The sequence below is a fragment of the Lichenostomus cassidix genome, chromosome 2 (genome assembly GCF_008360975.1).
Source record: "Lichenostomus cassidix isolate B80296 chromosome 2, HeHo_3.0, whole genome shotgun sequence".
NCBI classification, from domain to species: domain Eukaryota; kingdom Metazoa; phylum Chordata; class Aves; order Passeriformes; family Meliphagidae; genus Lichenostomus; species Lichenostomus cassidix.
In genome coordinates, this window is record NC_139482.1 from 20,095,488 (window position 1) to 20,115,964 (window position 20,477).

The 20,477-nt window shown below is 38.6% G+C and overlaps 1 protein-coding gene across 4 annotated transcripts in view; it reads left to right on the plus strand.

The window, feature by feature from the left end:
* The first annotated feature begins 3,833 nt into the window (after positions 1-3,833).
* TRDMT1 (tRNA aspartic acid methyltransferase 1) overlaps positions 3,834-20,477 on the plus strand; it is a 29,519-nt gene continuing 12,875 nt past the window's right edge. For 2 of the 4 annotated variants that reach the window (XR_014849719.1, XM_085050603.1), the window contains exons 1-5: positions 3,834-4,258; positions 12,224-12,333; positions 13,966-14,042; positions 15,528-15,599; positions 18,967-19,032. Coding sequence is in view for 3 of the 4 variants with exons in the window: in XM_085050603.1 (XP_084906729.1) it covers positions 3,838-4,258; positions 12,224-12,333; positions 13,966-14,042; positions 15,528-15,599; positions 18,967-19,032 (746 nt within the window). In the remaining variant the exon portion in view is untranslated. Of the gene's footprint in view, positions 4,259-4,282; positions 4,814-12,223; positions 12,334-13,965; positions 14,043-15,527; positions 15,600-18,966; positions 19,033-20,477 lie in introns of those variants that run through there. The other 2 variants (XM_085050602.1, XM_085050604.1) reach the window with 2 other exon arrangements.

Sequence of the window (20,477 nt, forward strand, 5' to 3'; positions counted from 1 at the left end):
CCCTGAAATGAAGCTATTAATATATCTGAAAAGCTAAAAATTAAAAAGGTTTGTGTCTGATCACTCTTCCAAATAATTTCAGCTATATAAATTTCCCCAGTATAGAATTCTTAGAAATGCGTTGAGAGAGGCTGACAAATCTGGTTTGATGTGGGTTTTGTTTCTAGTCTTGCAGATGTGTGGCATTATAAATGAAAATCATAGGCTTCCTTAGCCACATGGGCACAGCCCAGCAGGCTTCCTGGAAGCACCACCTCTGTGGCTGACAGCTACTTTTACTGAGCACCACTTCAGCAGAAACCAAGTCTGATAAATATCCCCCTGAAACATTATATCCGGTAAAGATCGCCTTTGATAAACTGCAAAAGGTTTTCAGTTTTATTAGTAACCTACTGGGCCGATGGTTATGGAAACAATAATTGATACCATACACTCTCAGTGATTTTTTCAATTCAGTGGTTGCATTGCAAGGGTATGACATGCCTCACATTCTTTCCTGGCCACAGCGATTTCTGACCCAGAACATGAGCTTCCCTTCCAGACAGCTGAGATGTTTGTATACTCTTCCTGATGCTGATATTTAGCAGGTTATATTGGACCTTTGGACACAAGCATTTCTTTGTTCTTCAGCCGTCAGCATTGATACTTGCTTGTATTAAAGTTTTGGCTGATCAATGTGAAGTCACTTTTAAACATCTAGTGCATCAGCAAAGGGAGATTTTCCCTGCTCTCTCCCAATTTTTTGAATACAGAGGAAATGCTTACAAACATTTCACAGCTACAGGTCTACTACCTTTCTCCACCCATCCTTACTCAAAAGTATTACATTCATGGCCTCGACAAAGCCCAGTAACAGGCCGTGCACACTGGCAGCCTCCTGTCACAGCTGGGGGCAGGCAGAGGCCCTGCTGGCTCTGCTCTGCTGCAAAGGGGAGGGCAGGGAGGAGACTTGCAACTGCCTATAAAGTGTTTTGTATGCATTTGTTGCCAGTGTGAATTATAGCAACAGAGCTGTTAAAATCTCACTTTGAGGATAAGAGTACATGGTCCAGTCATATTTCATAATTTTGCTTTTCACTTGCCAAGTACAATGCAGAATCGTAAGGCAGGGGCGTTTGCGCGTTTCTGCTATGTTCTTTGACATTATTGCTAATTGTAACGTTTTTAACAATCCTAAAGCATTTGAAGAAGCGAAAATATTGCAGTGGTTTCATTTGCGTGTTCCTCTTACCACATGTAGCTGTTTCACTGGATGTGTTTATTGATTACCAGGGCAACAATTTCAGATCTAGCATGATTACCTGTATCATACCACTCATCAGAGATGTGGGCAAACTTTGGAAACTTCCGCATGGAGGAAATGCTGCTAGCTGGTAGGAGGCAGGAGTTTTCAAAAGCTGTCTCAGTGAAAATTATGATATCACATGCTTATGTCAACAGTTTTAAAAATATCATTAAATGATCAGTTTGCTTAAAATATATTTTACTATAAATACATTAGAGTCAAGCAGATAGCTTCTTCATCAATGCATTATCATAGCTCTGTAGATGTGCCCATTTAGAATAAACTAACATAATTTTAGAAAAGCCTTTCATTTGTTATTTAAAGCCAACTACACAGAGAAGCCACGATTCATACATAAAATAGCCCATACTTGTGTCCTAAAAAACTTAAAGAGTCCAGAGTCAACTCTGTTATTAATCTCCTCTGTTAATAAAATGAAATGTTCATTAAGTTTTACAGGAATCCTATCCATCCTATATGCATGGAGAAGAGTAAAAAGGAGCTGTCACAATATCCAAATTTTAGTAAGTCAGAGAGATCCAGTTGGGAAATTTTGCAGACATGTGGCTGCTTTGGGGTCACAAGACAAAATATGCCCGCCCCGTGAGTTAGCAAGAGTTTATGAGTGAAATGTGAACAATTGCTTTCACAGGGCTCCACCCTCTCTCTGCCATAATTCAGGGTTTTCCTGTGAGAAGTAAGTTATGACTGGCCATGGATCTCAGCACTTCTTGGCCATTGCCCCTTTCTGAAATAGCAGCATACCTTAAATACTGTTATGTAATTTTGGATCAAAAAACTATGGTGGTTGTTATTATGTTGCCTTGCATTTTTAAAATGAAGAGTACTACAAGTAACTGCTTCCAGATTCCCTGTTTTAATTTTGGTTCTTTTTGCAGCGGTAAATTAATAATGAGAACCAGGTTAGGGCAGTTGTAGTTACACAGAATGATAAAATGACTGCTGACAGTTGTTTAAAAATTAGCACTATGGAAATTTTGGTGTTTCCCATTCTTTTCAAGAGGAAGCCCATAAAATCCCAACACAGTGTATTAATTTCTTTGTTGTCAGATTGGAGGCATGTTGATCATATTCTCCAGTTTACTACACTGGCAGAGGAAGTAGGTGGAGGATTTCCCCTGAGCAGGGATTGTTGTACCACCACCAGCATAGCAGAGGCATCTCTGCTGGTTTTTTTTTCAATCCGACTCCACTTTTCCTATGTGTAAATGGCAAAAATACCTTGGAGTCAGAGAAAGAAGGAAAAACAGGTCTCAGCTCTGTCTGGTATTAATCACTCCAGGTACTGGGCAGCTCCAAATAAATGTTTCTGGCTGGCTACAGCTCCCACTCATCATGGTACCTAGCATTGCTGTGATCTGTAGGTTACAGGAATAATAAGACAAGAAACTCAAACTCATTCATCAGCTTTACTAATTTCAATGGTCTAAAAGTTGCCTTTTCCTTTGTTTTCACCTTGCATCTATATTTTGAAGGGGTTCTACTGAAGTGCATCTTCTTAGCTGATAACAACATTGTTCTTTGTAGCCATCTTCATCATCTTGACCCCTTTTCTTCAGAGCCTTCAACATCTTTGTCCCATGACCATTTTCTCCAGTAAGCACATTCCTGGTTTAGTTGTGCCATGTGATTCCCTCCCTTTTCTCAGTTCTCCGTCACCCACCCATGCAGGAAACCTGAATGCAGCTGATTGCAATGTCTGCTGCTCTCCTCTGGTACCTCAGCTGCTGCCCTTCCTTTCACAAATCATAGAAGTAGACTTGGATTTCTTGTTTTAGTCACCTGCTTGCTTCCATGGCTGACAAATAAAGCAGCAGCCCAAGACTCTGATAATAAAAATCCACAGGTTAATGACAGCACTGTTTTGAAAAAAAAATGGCAAGGACCAGTATATTCACTTTGAAATTTTGTTTCTAAGTGCACTGTTTTCCACAGCTGATGCATCCCATACTCTGGACGAATGTGTTGAAAGGCAGCAAATTTATCGCTTTTTTGCCCTCCAGTTTCAGCTAAAACTTCTTCCCCCAGTGCAAGTCAAGAGGTGGAAGCTACTATGACATGCTGTGTGAGGCAGCTTCCAAGGAAAAAAATAAATATTCCTTAAATCCACCTTATTTTTGACAGCTTTCTAAAAGGATCCACAACAATATAATTAAATCAAGAAACTAGTGGAGAAACATGTTCAGGTTTGGTTTCTCTGATTTTTTTTTCTGTTTGTTTCATCTTTACTTTACAATCCGAATCTGCACCACTGCTTGCCTGCGGTGGGTAACCCACATAACAGTCTGCAACAGTGTCATTGAGTTGCCTCTTCCTTCTCAATTTAGCAGAAGCGTTGGGGCAAACTAGGGCAGTTTCACCAGTTATTTCCTTCTTTCCTGTGCGGGCTTTGAAAGAACCTCTCAACAACATGACCTTACGCCAAAACCCCGGCAGGCCCGGCCCATGGCACCGCCGAGACCCCTGGCACCAGCTGCCCCCGGCCGGACAGCACACCCTCCCTCATGAGGATGAGCGCCTTGGCCACCCCCATGCCCCTTCTCGCCCTGCGCCACCCGCAGCAGTGTCGCCTGACCCCCGAGGGAGCGGTGGCGGGCAGCGGCTCGCTGTCCCGACCCCTCAGTGCCAGGAGGGCGCAGGTGGCAGAGCCGCGGGCAGCAGCCGCCCCACCGACAGCTCAGGGGGCGGCAGGGCCGGCTGAGCCGGGGGTGGCCTCGTCCTCCGGGGCCGATCCTGCCTATGGCTCCCCGAGCGACCGCCAAGCCCGGGCAGCCGCTACTCCGGGGCAGCGCAGGCCGGGGCGGGCAGGGGGAACGAAAGAGCGGCGGAACGGGCGGGCGGCGCTCGGGGAGGCGCCGGGCAGGCCGGGCGGGCGCGGCTGGCCGAGCATGGCGGCGCTGCGGGTGCTGGAGCTGTACAGCGGCATCGGGGGGATGCACCAGGCCCTCAGAGGTACCGGCGCGGCCCGCGGGGCTCGGTGCTGCCCGCCGCCCGGGACACCCCGCCCGGGCACCCCGCCCTCGGGGCTCCATCCTCTCGGGGGGAACTCGGCCCCTGAGAGAGGGAGGCTGTGCAGGGTGCCCTCTTGTCCATGGGGCGGGCAGAGGTGGTCCCTCTTCTCCCATAGCCCCTTCCCCAGCCCGGCGTGTCGGCACCAGGTACCCAGGAGCACGCTGGGACAGAAATTAGGGATGCAGGCGCCTTCCTTGGCCCAGGCAGGTGCTTCAGGAAAGGCCGTGATTTTGTGTTCGTTAATACTCCGTCTAGTACAGCCGCACCCCTGCTGCAAATGCGATCAGGACCACTGAGGTGCACGGCGTGATAAGCACACTAGCCAGGGCTTCCCGCTGGCATGCACTTGGACTTGGGTTTCCTGGGCCATAGTTAGGAGAACAGCTGAGCCGTGTTCCTGTGTGAACCTGGCTGGCTGAGGGTGGCACAACATTTTATAAACTGAATAGGGAATTTGAACTGGTATAGAGAGTTCACAGCAGCCCATGTGCCCAGGTGAGTTTTTGATCTGGTACAAGGAACCCTGGAGCTCAATTTGCTGAATTGTTAAAGCATGGCTTAGGTGACCTTCAGCAGGTCCTGTAGACACTGTGAATTGCCTTCCCCAAATTAAAAATTGAGTTAGGACTATTGATTTCCTATGTAAAGTACCCTGGACCTTATTGCTTTGAAGTCCAGGTTTCAACACACATTAGTATAATTTATGAAAATCACCGTAATAATTTTGACCATAACTGCAATCCTTCAAATCCTTCAGTCCTCAGGAGCATTAGCAGAGAGCATTGTCATAAAAACATCAGGTGGAAACTTGCCTTATCTTCCTATTTTTCCAGGGAGCTATGGAATGTTAAGAGTATGTTTATGGAGTGATATCCACTTAGCCTCATTTATTTTCCTAAAACATGCTCAAAATTGTAAGAGTGGCATTTTTTCTACTATTCTATTTTTGTTTGCATGTGTATGTGTGCTTTATTTATTAACATATGTATATAAAATATATTTAATTATATTTACTATATATAAAAATATGCAACAAAGTAGGTTCCTGCCTCATTCCTAACCACCTGTTTTGAGGATGTATTTTCCTTATTTCCACAGATTTTCTTAGAATATTAAGAGGAAAATATAACTTGGTCTGGAACTGCAGATTTTGGAGTTTTTGTAGAATGAGGAGAGTGTGTTATGCCTTTTATATTGTGTACACACTAAGGGCAACGTGCCACTTTTCTAGTAGCTGCATTTCTGAAGTGATTGGGAGCTATCCATGTTTGTTGTATTGTAGACAATTTCCATATTTCCACAGAAAGTGGACTGGTTCCTGAAATTAAGCCTACACCATGGTTCTTTTGCTCTTTACTGAATTATCTAGATGTGTTCTAACCAAAATAATAGATATCTTGGAGTTAGTTCAGTAGTGTGCTGAAGTTGTTAATAAATTATAATGCTAGATGTGATTCTGTGTGACTTTCCACTTGCAAAAATGTCATTTTCAGCTCAGTAAATAATTAGAAGGGTGGGAATGTTGGGAATGTATCATTAGATTATCAGAATACTGTAAACTTTTATCCAAATGATACATAGAATTAGTGATGCCCCATTGGATAGTTACTACACATATGAAGTCTTGCCATCATGTCACCTATATGGTGTGATTTGGAGTCTGAAGGTTTTAACTAAACCCCTTGTATTATTTCCTGAAAACATAAATTTACTTCCATGTTTACTGTTTCTGAACTTGCTGAACACAATTGCTTCAGTGTCAGTCTGTGTTGTAATTTCTATTCTTCTGGGTTTACATTTGGCTGAAGAAATTACAGTAAGTATGAAGAATGAGACAGATTTTTCTGAAGTGGTATCAGCCAAAGGCAGATGAAAGGACTATATGTAAGGACATTTAAGTTATTATTTGTGTAAATGACCATAACTAGTGCAAAATGGTTAAGTATCAATTGAAATTTGCAAACTGAATGGAAACAAAGCTATTTGCATTACAGTTGGTATAACATTTTTCAGTCTGTGTGCTTATTTTTCTGGAAAGCATATGAGAACTCAGCCCATAAGTATTGTGCTGTCTCAAGAAAGGTCCAAACCATACACTTCTAGATGACAATCTTGTTTAGAGTCTTGTTAAAAATAATAGTCAGGCAATTTGAATAACAAGGGTCCTACGAAATTTGCACTGAATTAAGTATTAAATGACAGGTTATTACATGAAACTGGTTTTGATTATTTGGATTTCATTTGTGAGCAGAGATATACTTGGGCATTTGATAATTTCTACTGGTTTCTAAAGTCCTTTAGACATCTGGATTCAGTTTTGTTACATAGTTTATGATGCAACAAAATAAAGTCAAGGGGCGTTGAAATGTTTTCTTTTACGTGCAAATAAAACAGAAAAGAAGTGAATGTTCCTCTGTAAGTACTGTAATAATGGGTTCCTTATATATTTTTGGCCTATATGTGTACATGAAACCATGTTATTTGAAAAGCTCTCTGATCCTATCCTCCATTTAGTAAATGGCAGATTGTTCAGCATCTTCCTTTCAAATCATATGTGGAAATATTAGAAGGGTTGTGGGGTTTTTTCCATATAAATATGAAGTTTGAAAGAAAGGCCTCCATTGTGGCAGTGCTTTCATAAGCCAGATGCATGAGAGATGAGGATTATGTATAATAATGTATTATCTTGGTATGGTTTCTAGTAAATCTATTAGCCAAGAAAAATAATATGAATATGTTGAAAACAGAGGGAGCATGGAGTATTTCAGTGGCAGCATCCCAGGAAACACTTGTTCTACAAAAGGGATTCTGCAGCTCTGGCAAGCTAGTTCCTGTCCATTTGATGGGGTCAGTTATGGTTAGTACAGCTGATCCAACTTCTCACTTTTCTGTGAAATTGCCAGTGTTTCAGTTGGCAAATAGGTATTTTTCAGGGAATCTGACACTGACTCTTCTACCTTGATGCCCTTTTTGGCTGTGATCTTTCAAAAACTTGGGTTTAGGATTGCTTAGGATGAGGATGTTTGTTGTTTTGGCAGCTGTCATTAAAGTGGAGTGCATTTGGCACCAAATAGTATGCAGATGGTTTTGAGACTGTCCTTGCCTACTGTAAGAAATTATTGAATTTTCACATATTCATGGAAGTTTATAGTTTTTTGTGTTTCTCTGTAAAGAGTACATGGAAGTTATGAGTACATAGTTTCACAGTTGAATTATGTTCTTTTCAACAGTGAAGAGAAGGTTGTTCCTGAATTTAGGTTTCAGTCTAAAGCTGAAAAAGAAGAATCTTGGGGATTATCTAGCTCTGTGTTGGTACTTTAGGTTTAGATAGTTTAGCACATGCAGAATTTCTGGGTTTAGATTCTGAATGCTTTATAATAATATTTTAACACCAAAGATCTGCAAAAAGATACAATTTACAAAGGTGAGATTAGTTAAGGTCAGAAATCAATGAGTCTGTTCATATTTACACTCTTGAAAGACTGAGGGAGCTGAGAGATGGAAGTCCATTTTTTTCTTCTTCCCACTCTGTACCCCAAACTTTTTGGAATTTATAAAGATTGATGTTTAAGTCATATATGTCTAAATCTATGACTTCTTTATGTGTGTGTGAGTGAATTTGTTTCTTATAAAGTGCAGAGTTTCTGCAGTGAAAAATAGTGTTTTATTTTTAGAAAATCTATGGCTACAAATTAATTTCCTTAGCAACTTTCCATCAAACAAACATCCTGCTCTTCCTCCTTCCCAACCAAAACAAACCTAAACTGGCTTATTAATTTAGGCAGTTTTCCCATGAAAAATGGGCTCCATGTCTCTGCCATAAGCATTTGAAATCCACCAGGTCCCTGAAAATAGTTTTCTTGCATAAAATATTAAAGTTCATATTTTAAAAAATGCCATAATTTTGCAGTGTGAAAGTTGGTGATACTTTTCCTCTGCAATTGTTATATTAATTTTTACAGAGTAAAAAATTCTGTCTCTTGTGCTCTGTCATGCATGTTTATTCATTTTATTTGATTGTCTCTGTGAATTGCACAGCATAATAAACTGGTGTGTGTAATTAGCATAGCTGTCCCACCAGGAGAGGTAAAGGAGACAAAACTGGTAAGGAGCTTTAGGATTCAACACGATGCAAAACAAAAATATTGCTGGTTTGAGTGAGTTTTTACACCTAAACTCAATTTAATGCTTCTCCAAAATATTTACCTTTGTAGCACAGGATGGTGCCAGTTGTGCTATAATAAGTTCATAAAATTTATATGGCTTAACATGATCAAATCCTCTACAAACAGAGCTGTGAAAGAAGTTGCTAAGTATCCTGCAGGAAGCAAGTATCAAGTTTACTGATTGTCGTGTTGACTGTAGCCATGGACAGTTCAGCCTAATCATTTCAGCCCAGAACTGACAACTCAGAAATTAAATCTTTGCTCTCTGTTTTAAAAGGAAACAGGACGGACAAAACATGTGACTAATCTTCCCTTTTCCATCTGTCTCCATATACCTGTTAGAATAGATAATTGTTCTGACTCCTATTTTCCAATATTCTGTAATCCACCAAACTTCCCTTGCTGTAACACAGTGTATTTCATGTGTTCTGTTGACATTGATGGGTCTATTGCAAAAGTACAGTGGTGAATATAAACAGATCTATGTTAATTTTGAGGTCTGCAGAGACACATGACCAAGGAATCAATTCTGAAGAGGAAAAGGACAGATATTGTAATGTCAGAAATTTTATGTTTGGCATTTGAAGGTGACACTCTTTGGGTTTACTTTTTCCAATCAGAAGCTAGTGCACACATCCTCTCTTCCTTTGTTTTGAATGCATCGCCTTCCAGTCATTCCAGCAGTGTCCCTTTCCATCAAGAATAACAACTCCATAGCTGAAAGCATGGTGTATTTAGCAAAGTAGAGAACTGGACCCAAAGTGTGATTGCTGCCTCGTTAGGCAGTTTAAGTAATGGTTAAAATTTCTGCTGTCTGGGTCCAAGAGGTTTTAAGCTTTCAGTGCAAAATCCGTGCATTACTAATAGGATGATACAAATTTGATTTCACCTGCTTTCAGCCAAGAGAGAATGTTGCAATCTAGTCTGCCTAAAAATAAGCCATGACACCTCCTTCAGTTACTTCCCCATCGTGTCTGGGGCTTCCATTTGAACTACATCATCTTGCTCGGAAATGCGAAGTCTCAGTTCAAAAACTGGTGTGGAGGAATCTTGCAGATCAAGTATATTCCAGCAGCCTCTTAGTTCACTTAGGAAATGTGTATTATTTTTCTATATTCTGAATAAAATGATGCTGTTCTCTTCATTGTTGTAATTCTCTTAAATAGCTGTGTTTTGAAAATTGGGAGTACTTGTTTGGGGGGGATAAAAAGGTCTACAGAGCTGTGTCTGTTTCTGTGTTGAAGTTCTGCTATGTATTTTGGGGAGTTGATTTAACATCCCACTAAGTCAGCAATTCCTGAGTTGGTTTTGTGCCTTTTGTTAGTGAGGATAGTTAAACACAGTCTTGATTCTGTTTTTCTTAGATTCTGCTTTCAGGCTTTTTTATCATACGTTCCTCATAGTAATTTTCAAGTAGTAAATATAATTGCTATGGCAAAGCAGAATATCACAGTTCAGCACAAAGTTAATTAACTTTCAGGAGAAGTTTTTAAAAAATGTTACATTTTCACATTGTTTGAAATTTGTACAACCTTTTCTTTGTTGGGTTGAATGTGTGAGAGCTGCTTGTCTCCTCAAGCTCCTTCATGCGTTTCCAGGGTATTTCCAGACAAATACACTTAATCAGCTTTTAAAGGGAGCCTGTTCTGTAACAGGAATTCCCAAGTGAGCTGCAACTTTTAAATGAAAAGGAGGAGAAGCTTTGAAAAAGTTATAAGGTCTTTGAATTGGGAAGAGAGGATCTCAGGTGGAATACTTCAGGAAAAGTTCCTGTCCTTTTTCCATGCAGGTTTGCGTCTCTGGTTTAGACTGAACATTGTATTGCAAGAAGATTCAATAGGTTACTGTTAGCTATGTGCTCTCTTCCAGTATTTCAATGCTTTTGGGCCTGTGAAATCCCCAGTAGCTCTTTTTTAACGTATGTATGCAGGGAGACACTGGATGGATGGCAGTAAAAAAGATGAGTGTTTGAATCATGAGTTGTGAGAGAAAGCCCATAGCTTGCCTTCCCAATTGCCCTTTTTAAACTATATGTTAATTTAGATAGTAATTTGAGGGTTTTGATTTTTTAAAATTTTATTTTTCTTCTGGAAAACACAGTGAGGGTCAGCTTGTCAGGACAATGTGTTTTAAGAACTGAAAAAGTGAGAAAAGCTGTCTCCTTAACAGTATTTGAAGTTTGTTCTGCTACTTAGATGCTGCAGCTTTGTTTTAGGAAGATGAAAGCATTGGTTCTCGAATATGTTTATAAATTGAGACATTCATCCAGCTTCTTTTCACGCTAGGTGTCAGTGTTAACATACCTGTTCTGTTATCTCAGGTGTGCTCATTCTATTGTCCTTGTGGATACACCTGTATTTAGTTCTCAGTTACAACTTGTGGTCAAAAGGTCAAGACAGTAATGGCAAATAATGATTTGTATGTTGACCCTAATGGTCAGTAAATATTTATCTTGTGAAAATCCTTATCTTTTGGCCCTTGATTGCACCAAGTAAACCCAGAAGAACTGGCTGTGTCCTTGTTAAAGTACCTACTAGAATCTTTTCAATACCCAGATTTCTCTTTCATCTTAGTTTTGACTAAAATGGCCTTAAAACCTTGAAAGATAGTAGGTGGATGGTAACTGCATCATTCAAAATTTAATCCACTGGGGTCATCCCAGTTGGGCTTTCATCCTCTCAAACTGTAAATAATTAGCTGACTAGCAGTAATTCATAAGCTGTCTCGTAAGGTCATTTGTTAATGTGTTACTCGAGCATATTGTGAGATTATTCAAAGGCATGTGGCTATTTGCCTTTTTCTTTCGGTTTACAAAAGTTTTTTAAAATTGCCTGTGTTTCATCTGGGGCTTTGTAAGGCTGACCAAAATGTAAATATCCTGATGGTTGAAACTGATCTTGGGTGTCAGGAGGTAGGGTCACTTCTCTGCCTGCGGCTGTAACAGTAACCACAGCCCATCTCCTGGATAAAAAGCCTAGTGAAGGTATTGTGTTTAATAATAACAAATAGCGTGGCATGGTGAGCAATGGAGTAAACACTGCTCTTTTTATCTCTTTAGCTTCTGTAGAACCTATTATTCTCTTACCCTATGAATTAACAGTTGTTTATTTACATTCTTTTTAGTGTATTTTTATTTCAGGGTTTTAGCTGTGGGTATATTTCTTACACTGTCCGCTCCTCAATAGCACCTCTTTCCAGGAGAGGAGGAGCTGCCAAGTTTGGTACTTTGGGTACCTTTAACTCAAAGGAGGCAGCAGTTGAATTTGAGGCCTAAGGCTTTACTGAAATAGAAGCACAAATGCTTTTCAAAAGTTTTATTGGAAGAGTAGACATACATCAAACATATTGGTGCCATTCTTTTCATAATGAGAGGTAGTAACTTAAAATAACACACTTAATTCTTCTTGGAGTTCCTGTAGCCAGGGAGCTTGCTGGCCATAGAGACCTGCAAAGTGCAGGTGGAAACATTGAAGAGATGCACCCTGTTTGGAGTTTATTTATCTACTAATTGAGTGTACAGTTAGCTTCCATTTTTGGATATGTAAAGAAGGGAAGTATTGCCCATATGATTAGAAAAACAGTATGTTTTTAATGCAAAGTTTCAAAGGTAAAGCAGCAGAGTTTGATTGTGTAATTTCCCTTTTGTATTGGAGTGTAGCTGTAACACAGCTGAGCAAATATGTTTTTCCAAGAGTAGTAAAGAGAAACTAGAGTTTTCAAATTATTTTTTTAATTTTAGAAAGCTGCACATATGCAGAAGTTGTTGCTGCTGTTGATGTGAACACTCTTGCCAATGATGTTTATAAACACAACTTTCCCAGCACACCATTATGGGCAAAGACTATTGAGGTGAGTAATCAATTGGTTTTTTACTGTAGTCTGGCATTTGTAGATGTAAGTTGTTTTCACTATCCTTACTAGTAACAAGAGAAACAAAAAGATTTATGTTTTTATGAATAAAGCAGTTTTACAATAATTTTGATTCCTTGTGCTGTAATTGCTTGTTGAAGTAAGAGTGATATTCATACTGCAGGCTTTTCCTTAAAGTGTTGCCTGCTGCATCAAGAAGGGTTACATAAATGTCAAGATGAATGCTTACCACCAATAAAGGAATGTCAAAAATCATATTTTTAGATTAAAAAAATATTTTCATGTACTTCGAAAGAATTTCATTAAATTACTTGGGGGCATGCCTTTGTTTTGTAGTTATAGTTGAGCTCAGAAAAACACACCAAAATATATTGGATGGAAAAGTCTTGAATTTTTTTAATGGGCTCAATAGATAAAATGTTTTAGGAATTCTGTCACTCTCCAAATGATTTGAAAAATAACTAATTGGATTCTGTTTTAATAAATGAGAGGCAAGCTAGGCATGGAGTTTGCCTGGATTGAGTTAGAAATTAATGTATACTTCTTAATCTTCTTTTATGGTTTTACAACATGACAGTAAAAGATATTGTGTCTGTTTTAAGACACCAGCTTAAGTAAGAGTTAAATAGGTGGCTAAAGGTTAAATGCTTATTCAGCACTCAGTAAAAAATGGCTAAATGATGGTTTATAGTTTTATAATGGAAAAAGAAGAATCTTTGCCTGTGTCATCTTATAGTAGAGGAGACTATTATAGTCAAGAACATTTTCTTCAAGTTCAGTGGAAAAAAGTAGCAGTTTTTTTCTAGTTTTGTGAGGGTAGTTATGTTACATTTGCTGTATAGATGTCCCTCAAATTATGTAAGGAGTGATTTCTTTGTCCAAGTCATAGTTACTTTATCATTATTGTTTCCTTCTGCCCCCTTAATGTGTTGACCTTCTAGGGCTGGTGAAAACTTAGTTTAGAGGAATTTCTACCTGTGTAATTAATTCCTGCCACAGACCTAATTCTTTCTTTTCTGAGCAGAAGTATCTTTGCAGGGGAGAATTTCAGCCATACAATATCTTTGAGTAATTTTTACTGGGCAAAAACTAGAATGAAATAAACTTTACAGGGTGCATTACCAGTGAGCTACTAAGAGTTAAAGCCCATAGTTTGGATCTGTGAAAATTATCATATTTACACTTGAGATGCTTTTCTTTTCAAATATTTTTTCACATATTTTGAGTATGTGAACACTGGTTTTGATGTACAAAGAGTTAATACCTGAATAATGATACTTTATTTTTGGGAGAAATAACAGGTGAATATATACTGAAAGAACCACTACACACCTCAAAGAATGAGCAGATAAAAACTTCAAGATTACATATAAATGCTAACATTATTAGTGTTTTGTCTTATATTCAAAATAGTGAATGCATATTTGCATTTTATGGTTTGCCAGGGTAGAAGAGATCTGGAACTTACGAGGTCAAATGGGAGATTAGGTAGTTTTTTTTTATATGAAGCATACAGTGGAAGTAAGAGGGGTAGTTTGAACTGGAAGATTACTTGGGAGTTTCATACAGTTCACAACACTCAACATTCTTCTATTTTTTTTCTGTTCTCAGGGCATAACACTGAAAGAATTTGACGGATTATCTTTCGATATGATTTTGATGAGTCCTCCCTGTCAGCCATTTACAAGGTAGATGCAGCACACTTGGGAAAAAAGTGCAGTTATTGCACTATGTACGGTCAAAGGATAAATGTTTTCAAGAGTGAAATGTGTGGGTGATCTGTGTATCTTTCTCTTCCTAAGCAAATAGGTTCTGTCCACTATGATGTTTACTGAAGTAAAAGAAATGCAGACGTTTGCATCTTAATTGTTGATCACATTTCTTGCATATGTATATATTAGTCCAGTTTAAGTTAAGTAAGCTTCTTACAGCACCTATTTTGTGTACTGTGTTGTTCTACTAATAGTGAAATTTAATGTTTAGGAGTGCTGCCTTTCCTTTTAGATATCAATCTAATATTTTCTTGGGGCAACTCCAGAAGGAGGATTGGAATTTCTCAGTTCTGCTTGACACTTAAGAGTTTAATCTGGTTTTATTTGTACTTTGAAAATTGCACATGCACACAGGTAGCTTACTCTGAAGAATATTTCTATTTTAGCCAAGACCGGAAGGATAATGGTTTTGAAATGATTTTTTGGATGATAAAGAGAAATATCTTGCTGATTAAGGACTGAGTTTACTGAGATGTTGTTTACTGAGTTTACTGAGTTTACTGAGATGTCAGATTAGGTTGTAATTCATATCATTTGACAGCAATGACCAGTGGAGGTAAGACTCTAGTAACTATACTCATGCAAAGTAGTAACTATATGAAAAAAGTCTGTTGATGGTAATAATACTGATTGTGGAAGAAAGTATGTCTCATTCAATGTTCTAAGATTGAAAAATCGCTGTAAAGTGATGCTGATCTATAAAAATGAATTAGTGCAAACCTATGATGTATATAGGAATAATTTCTTCAGATTGTTTTCTTTATAAGATGATGAAAAGAAAAATCTGTGTACGACTGATTAATTTAGATACATGCTAAGGCTCTTCTGCAGAGTTTTTATTCTTTTTTTATGAGCAAGTACAAGTATAAGCTAGGGAAATGCAGACCTGGAATCATTATCATTTTTGTAACCTACATAATCTGTCCAGTTTAATGTTATAAAATTGGTTCCAAAGTTATTCATGTGGGGCTCAATCCTGCTAAATGGTGAACAATGAGGCTTTAATTCACAGAAATAATTTAATATATTCAGTGCAAAATAGCAGGGTATTCCCAGAAACCCAGTGGGGTTTTTTTGTTCTTTCAGAGCCAAGTATGTTCAAAGGCTTTGCTGGACAAGACCAGAATGCTAAAGGCTTTGCAGACTGAGGAGTGGATTTCATTACTGAATGCTTCAATTTTAATCTTGCTGTGAGCTGATGGATTCCAGGGGCAGACTTTCATTCCTTAGAACATTGCTCAGGACACTGCCTCTGTGAGCAGGTCCTCCTGTCTTTATGTGATGCTTTTGCAGAATCCCCTTTTGAAACTCATAGCAAAGTGCCATCATTCTGTAGAAAAATGTAACTCAAATGTCAGTCTGCTCTGAGTAATACGCAGGTGTTTCTTTATTCTTTCTTAGAATTGGCCTGCAAGGTGATGTGTCTGATCCACGGACAAAGAGCTTTCTCTATATCCTTGATATTCTCCCAAGGTATATCTCCATTCTAAAGCCTTTGTTGTAACTGGGTCTTCTGTATTTCAGTGAGACAAGTAATCTGTAATGTTTTACAGAGGTACTTGTTAGTACTATGTTGTATTCTGTGGATTTTTTTCACGTGATCATGTGTAACTTTCAAATACTTGTATTTTACTAATGCTATAGTCACCTCATAGTTACTGTATACACTTTCATTGTGTGGTTTCCTTTTTATTGCATGTCTGTTTAAACTGTGCTTATATCATAAATGAAAAGAAAGAGTTCAGTTCAACATCAAATGTGCATTGATTTTACATAGAAGCAGAAGTAGATAACATTATAGTTGGCCTACAGGTCTCATGGAAACATGGAATTTTTTTAAAATACCAGATTACAAAAGCTTAGATTCAGCATGCAGTCATCTTTCGAAGAGGTACTATTTGAAAGTTTGTTTAAGTATGTTATTGCCTGTACAATCTAATGCATCTTCCACCCCCTTCCATTCTTTCTTAAAGTCTCTCTTCTTTTTGGTGCTGCTTCTAGATGTCTTGGGGCAGATTGTGTATTTTTGGTTTGTAGTACAATCTCTTGTTTTGAGTAGTAATATAAAGAATTCAAATAGCATTACATTGTCTGAACAATGTCCTTGTCTTTGCATTCATCTATCATTTATTGCCTGGTCAGATCCCAGTTCCTAATAAAACAGCCATAATTATTTGTATTAATGGCAGTCTTGCTTCACCTGGAGACTAGGACAGCTATTCTTTATATATTCCTCCATTATTTCATCTTGTTCTCAGGGTTGGACAAGGGCAAAGGGATGTTTGGTGTCTCTTTTTCTTTTGCTTTTATTTATTTTTTTTTTAATGAATGCTTTCAACACAGAAGGAAACCAGTACCAGAAGGCCTTTCTTTCAAACTGGTGTTAGCACTGGGAGAACAGGGTCTTCATCATTCTAGAAACTTTATGCAGCCAACAACAATACATGGAACTGTGTCTTCCCCCTTGTCATGAGTAGAAAGCGAACACAGACACAGAAGGGCTGAGTGGCTTGGCAGGGACATACATACGAAATCTGTGGCAGAGAACACAGAACAAAACACAGATTCTGTAGTACAGTAAGTTAGACAATTCATACTTAAAAAGAATGGTTATTACTACTCTCCTGCTTCTGGCAGAGACACAAAATTAGGGAGAGAATGTGGGTTGTTTGGAAGTTGCAGAGGATGTCTTTTGCGGAACAAGAAATGTGATGCAGGTTCCGACTGACCTTTTAAAATGATAAATAAAACCTGGCAGATACTATGTGAGTTAATAATTTGTCAGAATAATAGTACCTTCCATATCCTTAAAGGAATCCTGACCTTGGGATTCCTTTCCACTAAACTGAGACACGGTTAAGAGGCTGGCTGCTTTTAGGACACTGGAGTGCATTAATACAGAAATATTGCTTCCAAATTGCTGTGGGCTTAGCTGGATAAATGGCAGAAGCTTTTCCTTCTCAAAACCAAGCTTTAGACACTCCAGGACATACATTTTTATCATGACCATGCAAAAGACCTGGGCTTGGCTGTCTCACTTTTATCTCAACACCCCAGGAGACCCTGCTAATGTCCCTTATCTCCTTGGGGAGGGTTTGTGAAGCAGCACCTACTCTAAGCAGTCACTAGAAGGTTCAACATGATGGCTTCTGTAGAGTTTCTCAGTTCTAGTGGATTTATGTTTTACTAAGATAGTGTTTATGTTTGGTTTTTTTTAATAGGATACATTTGTGAGACATTGAGTATGGAGTACTTCAGCCACAAAAAAGGAAATTCTTAATATAGGAATTATCCCTTTACATTGCAAATTACCGTGGCATGCGTGCAGTTTATGAAAACTGTCAAATTCTCATCCCTTGGATGTACTTACCTTTTGTTCAGCCTTTTATAATGAAATGTCACTGAAATGAGGCTCAGAGATAGCCTGGGATGACAAATACTAGAGATAAGGGAAAGGACAACTTCAAGATCTGGAAAGACCTGGGAAATCCTTGGAGCACCCAGCCAGCAAACAAATACTGTCTGTTTATTGTGTCCAAGCCATAACCTGGGGAAATCCAATGCTAAACCATCAAAATGCTGCTTTTACAGACACAATTTTAATGTTAATACCTGCCAAGTACTTAACACTTCATCTTTGTGCAATAATTACTTGCCTTGTGATCTGCCGATCCCTTATGAGTGCTTGCATTTCAGGCTGTGCTCTGGATTAATTGCTGAAAAAAAAGTTTCATAGTAGGCAATGATGATGGGTGTTGGTAAACATACCAGCAGATACATTTTCCATTTCTCTGCAAGGAATTTGGCTGCGGCTGCTTTTTATCAGTTCAGTATTATTTTTTCACTATTATTTTTAGTATTTCTAAATTTGGCCTAGTATCTTGCACATTTTCCAGTTTCTTGTGAGATGCATTTGTTCTTTTAATTCTTCATGTGATATCTTTTATTAGTGGTAGTTAAAAATGTGCTAAAACAAATTTTGCTGTGATTTGTTCCAATGGAAGTCTAAAGTCACTAACTTCAGTAATCATGGAGCTGCTGTCTGGGGGCATTAATATTCTGCTTCTGTATGTTGTTCTGAGATCCCAGTGTGTGACAGACATTCTGTGTCTTCATTAGCCGTATTAGAGAATTAATCAGTGCCACAGAATGTTCCCAGAGACTTGAATCTGAATCTATGCTTCTAAATTGTTGGAACAGTCCCTGGCACAGTTAGGGCATTTTCATTTCTCCAGAGATTTAATATGCTGGTTTTGGAATGTGCCTATTTCCAGACCTTTGCACTGGTCATGCTAAAGCTCAGACACTTCCTTCCCTTCTCCCCATCAAAATGAAAAAGTTAAGTATAGCAAATTGAACTCTAAACATCTTGTGTTTCTTAAATCAGTTGAATGAGTACTGGTTCTGATGAGTTAATGGTAAAGCTGATGTGACATTTTGACAGTGATTTCAGGTACAAGCACGTGAAAACAACAATTATATGGTTGAGTAGCAATTGGTGTTCTCCCAACAATTACATTTCCTATTATACACTTAATCTGTTGAATAATATTATTGTGCTTTAGGAAATGAACAGGGATAAACATTTTCAAAAGTGCATGCATAGAGTACAAGAGAGTACAGCTATTCATCTGAACATAGTTGGAGTTTGTGATTTTTACCAGTACACATTTTTAATTCAGTTGGAAATGGTTTGACGTACATTTTTAAGGATTCTAAACTTTAATAGCTAGCATGATGTAGAAGTACTTTGATCTTTCTGGTAGCTAAACAAATCTGCAGATGAATCTAATGTACTTTACGTCTTGTTACTCTGATTTGCTTTTTTTTTCCCTTGTAGGCTTCAGAAGCTTCCAAAATACCTGCTTTTAGAAAATGTTAAAGGATTTGAATCCTCTTCTGCAAGGTATATTCCAAATACATGCAGGTTTTAGTGTGCATTCTTTAGAAGGAGAAGGGATTTATTCTGTAGAATGGATTGGTATTTCCTAGAATTTGAGTTAACAAAATTGCTTTAGATGGGACAGGAATCAAAATCCTAGGCTGTGAAAAGAACTCGCTAGATAACTGTTTATTTCTCTGAGCAGATAAAATATGTTGCAACAGTGTTTTATTTTTAATTTTAATTTATTATTTGATGAGTATTTTATTTTATTTTATTTGATGATCATGTTTCCTTTAGAAAAGGTCAGTATTAGTTTTCAAAGAAGAAGAAGAATAGGTGTAACACTCAGAGGTTTCAGGGGCTTATTCATGACAGGAGCCAGTGGTATCTCGTGCTAAGGTCACAGAACAGTCTAGCGGCTTTTTTGAGTACCTTTGTTGACAGTAGATTATCCCTGGTTTGGAGCTGCCATCAAACAGTTCAGAGATACAGTGAGATTATACATAGTCTTGGTCTGAAAGGTGGACGACGAAAGGTGTCACTACAATTACCTAATGACAGCAGGAGCATTCGCCTCTCTTTTGACCAGAGTAGGAGAGAGAGAGTTGCAGTCTTCCTTCCCAGTTTTTGCTGGAATAGAGTAGCATCTTTCCATAACATTCCTTAAGGCACCAAGAGAGCAGCCACCCAGCATATCAAGCTCTTAATGAATATGTCAGGCAGCTGGGAGTCACGCTCACCTCCCTCACTGGTTAAGTGTTCATGGTCCTCTCTTGGAGACCCTGGGATTCCCTAGGCTGTGCCTTGCTGGCCAGTGCCTGGGACAAGCTGTAGTTCAGAAAACACCCCAGTTAGGACACTTGTTTTCTCTTGTGACACTTGGGATGCAGTCTCACATACAGTGCTGGGTACAGGTCACAGCTCCTGCCTTTTGTGTAGTTCCAGCCTAATGCAGTCTGCATGGAATACAAAAGACAAGTCTTTTTGAGATAATTTCCCTTACAGTCTCTTTCCATTGTTTATAAAGAACAGTCCTACCTCACTTTTATAATCAAAGGCACTGACTTTTGTCATCCCATGAGTTAACCTTTTTGTTAGGCTTAGCTGGTGCTGTGTATGTGAGCAGAGGGAAGTAGTGAGCTATTTGTAGTGATTTTAATCTCCTGTTTTATGATTCCCAATAAAGAGAGTATCTTGCCCTCTGATTACTTTCCTTGTTGACACACTACAATTACTCTCCTAGAGATGGGGTGTTTTTTGAAGAGGCATTTGCACTGTAGTAGGAGTGAGGTGCCTTTGAATGTCTAATAGTCTCTAACACTGAACTTCATATGTTATCTCTCAAATTCAGAAATGGATGACATTATATGAGTAATTTACTGTCCAATTATTTCAGTGAATGCTTTGGTAAATACGATGTTGAATTTGTTCTGGTTTATTTTGGGATATTAAAAGGGGCTAAAGAT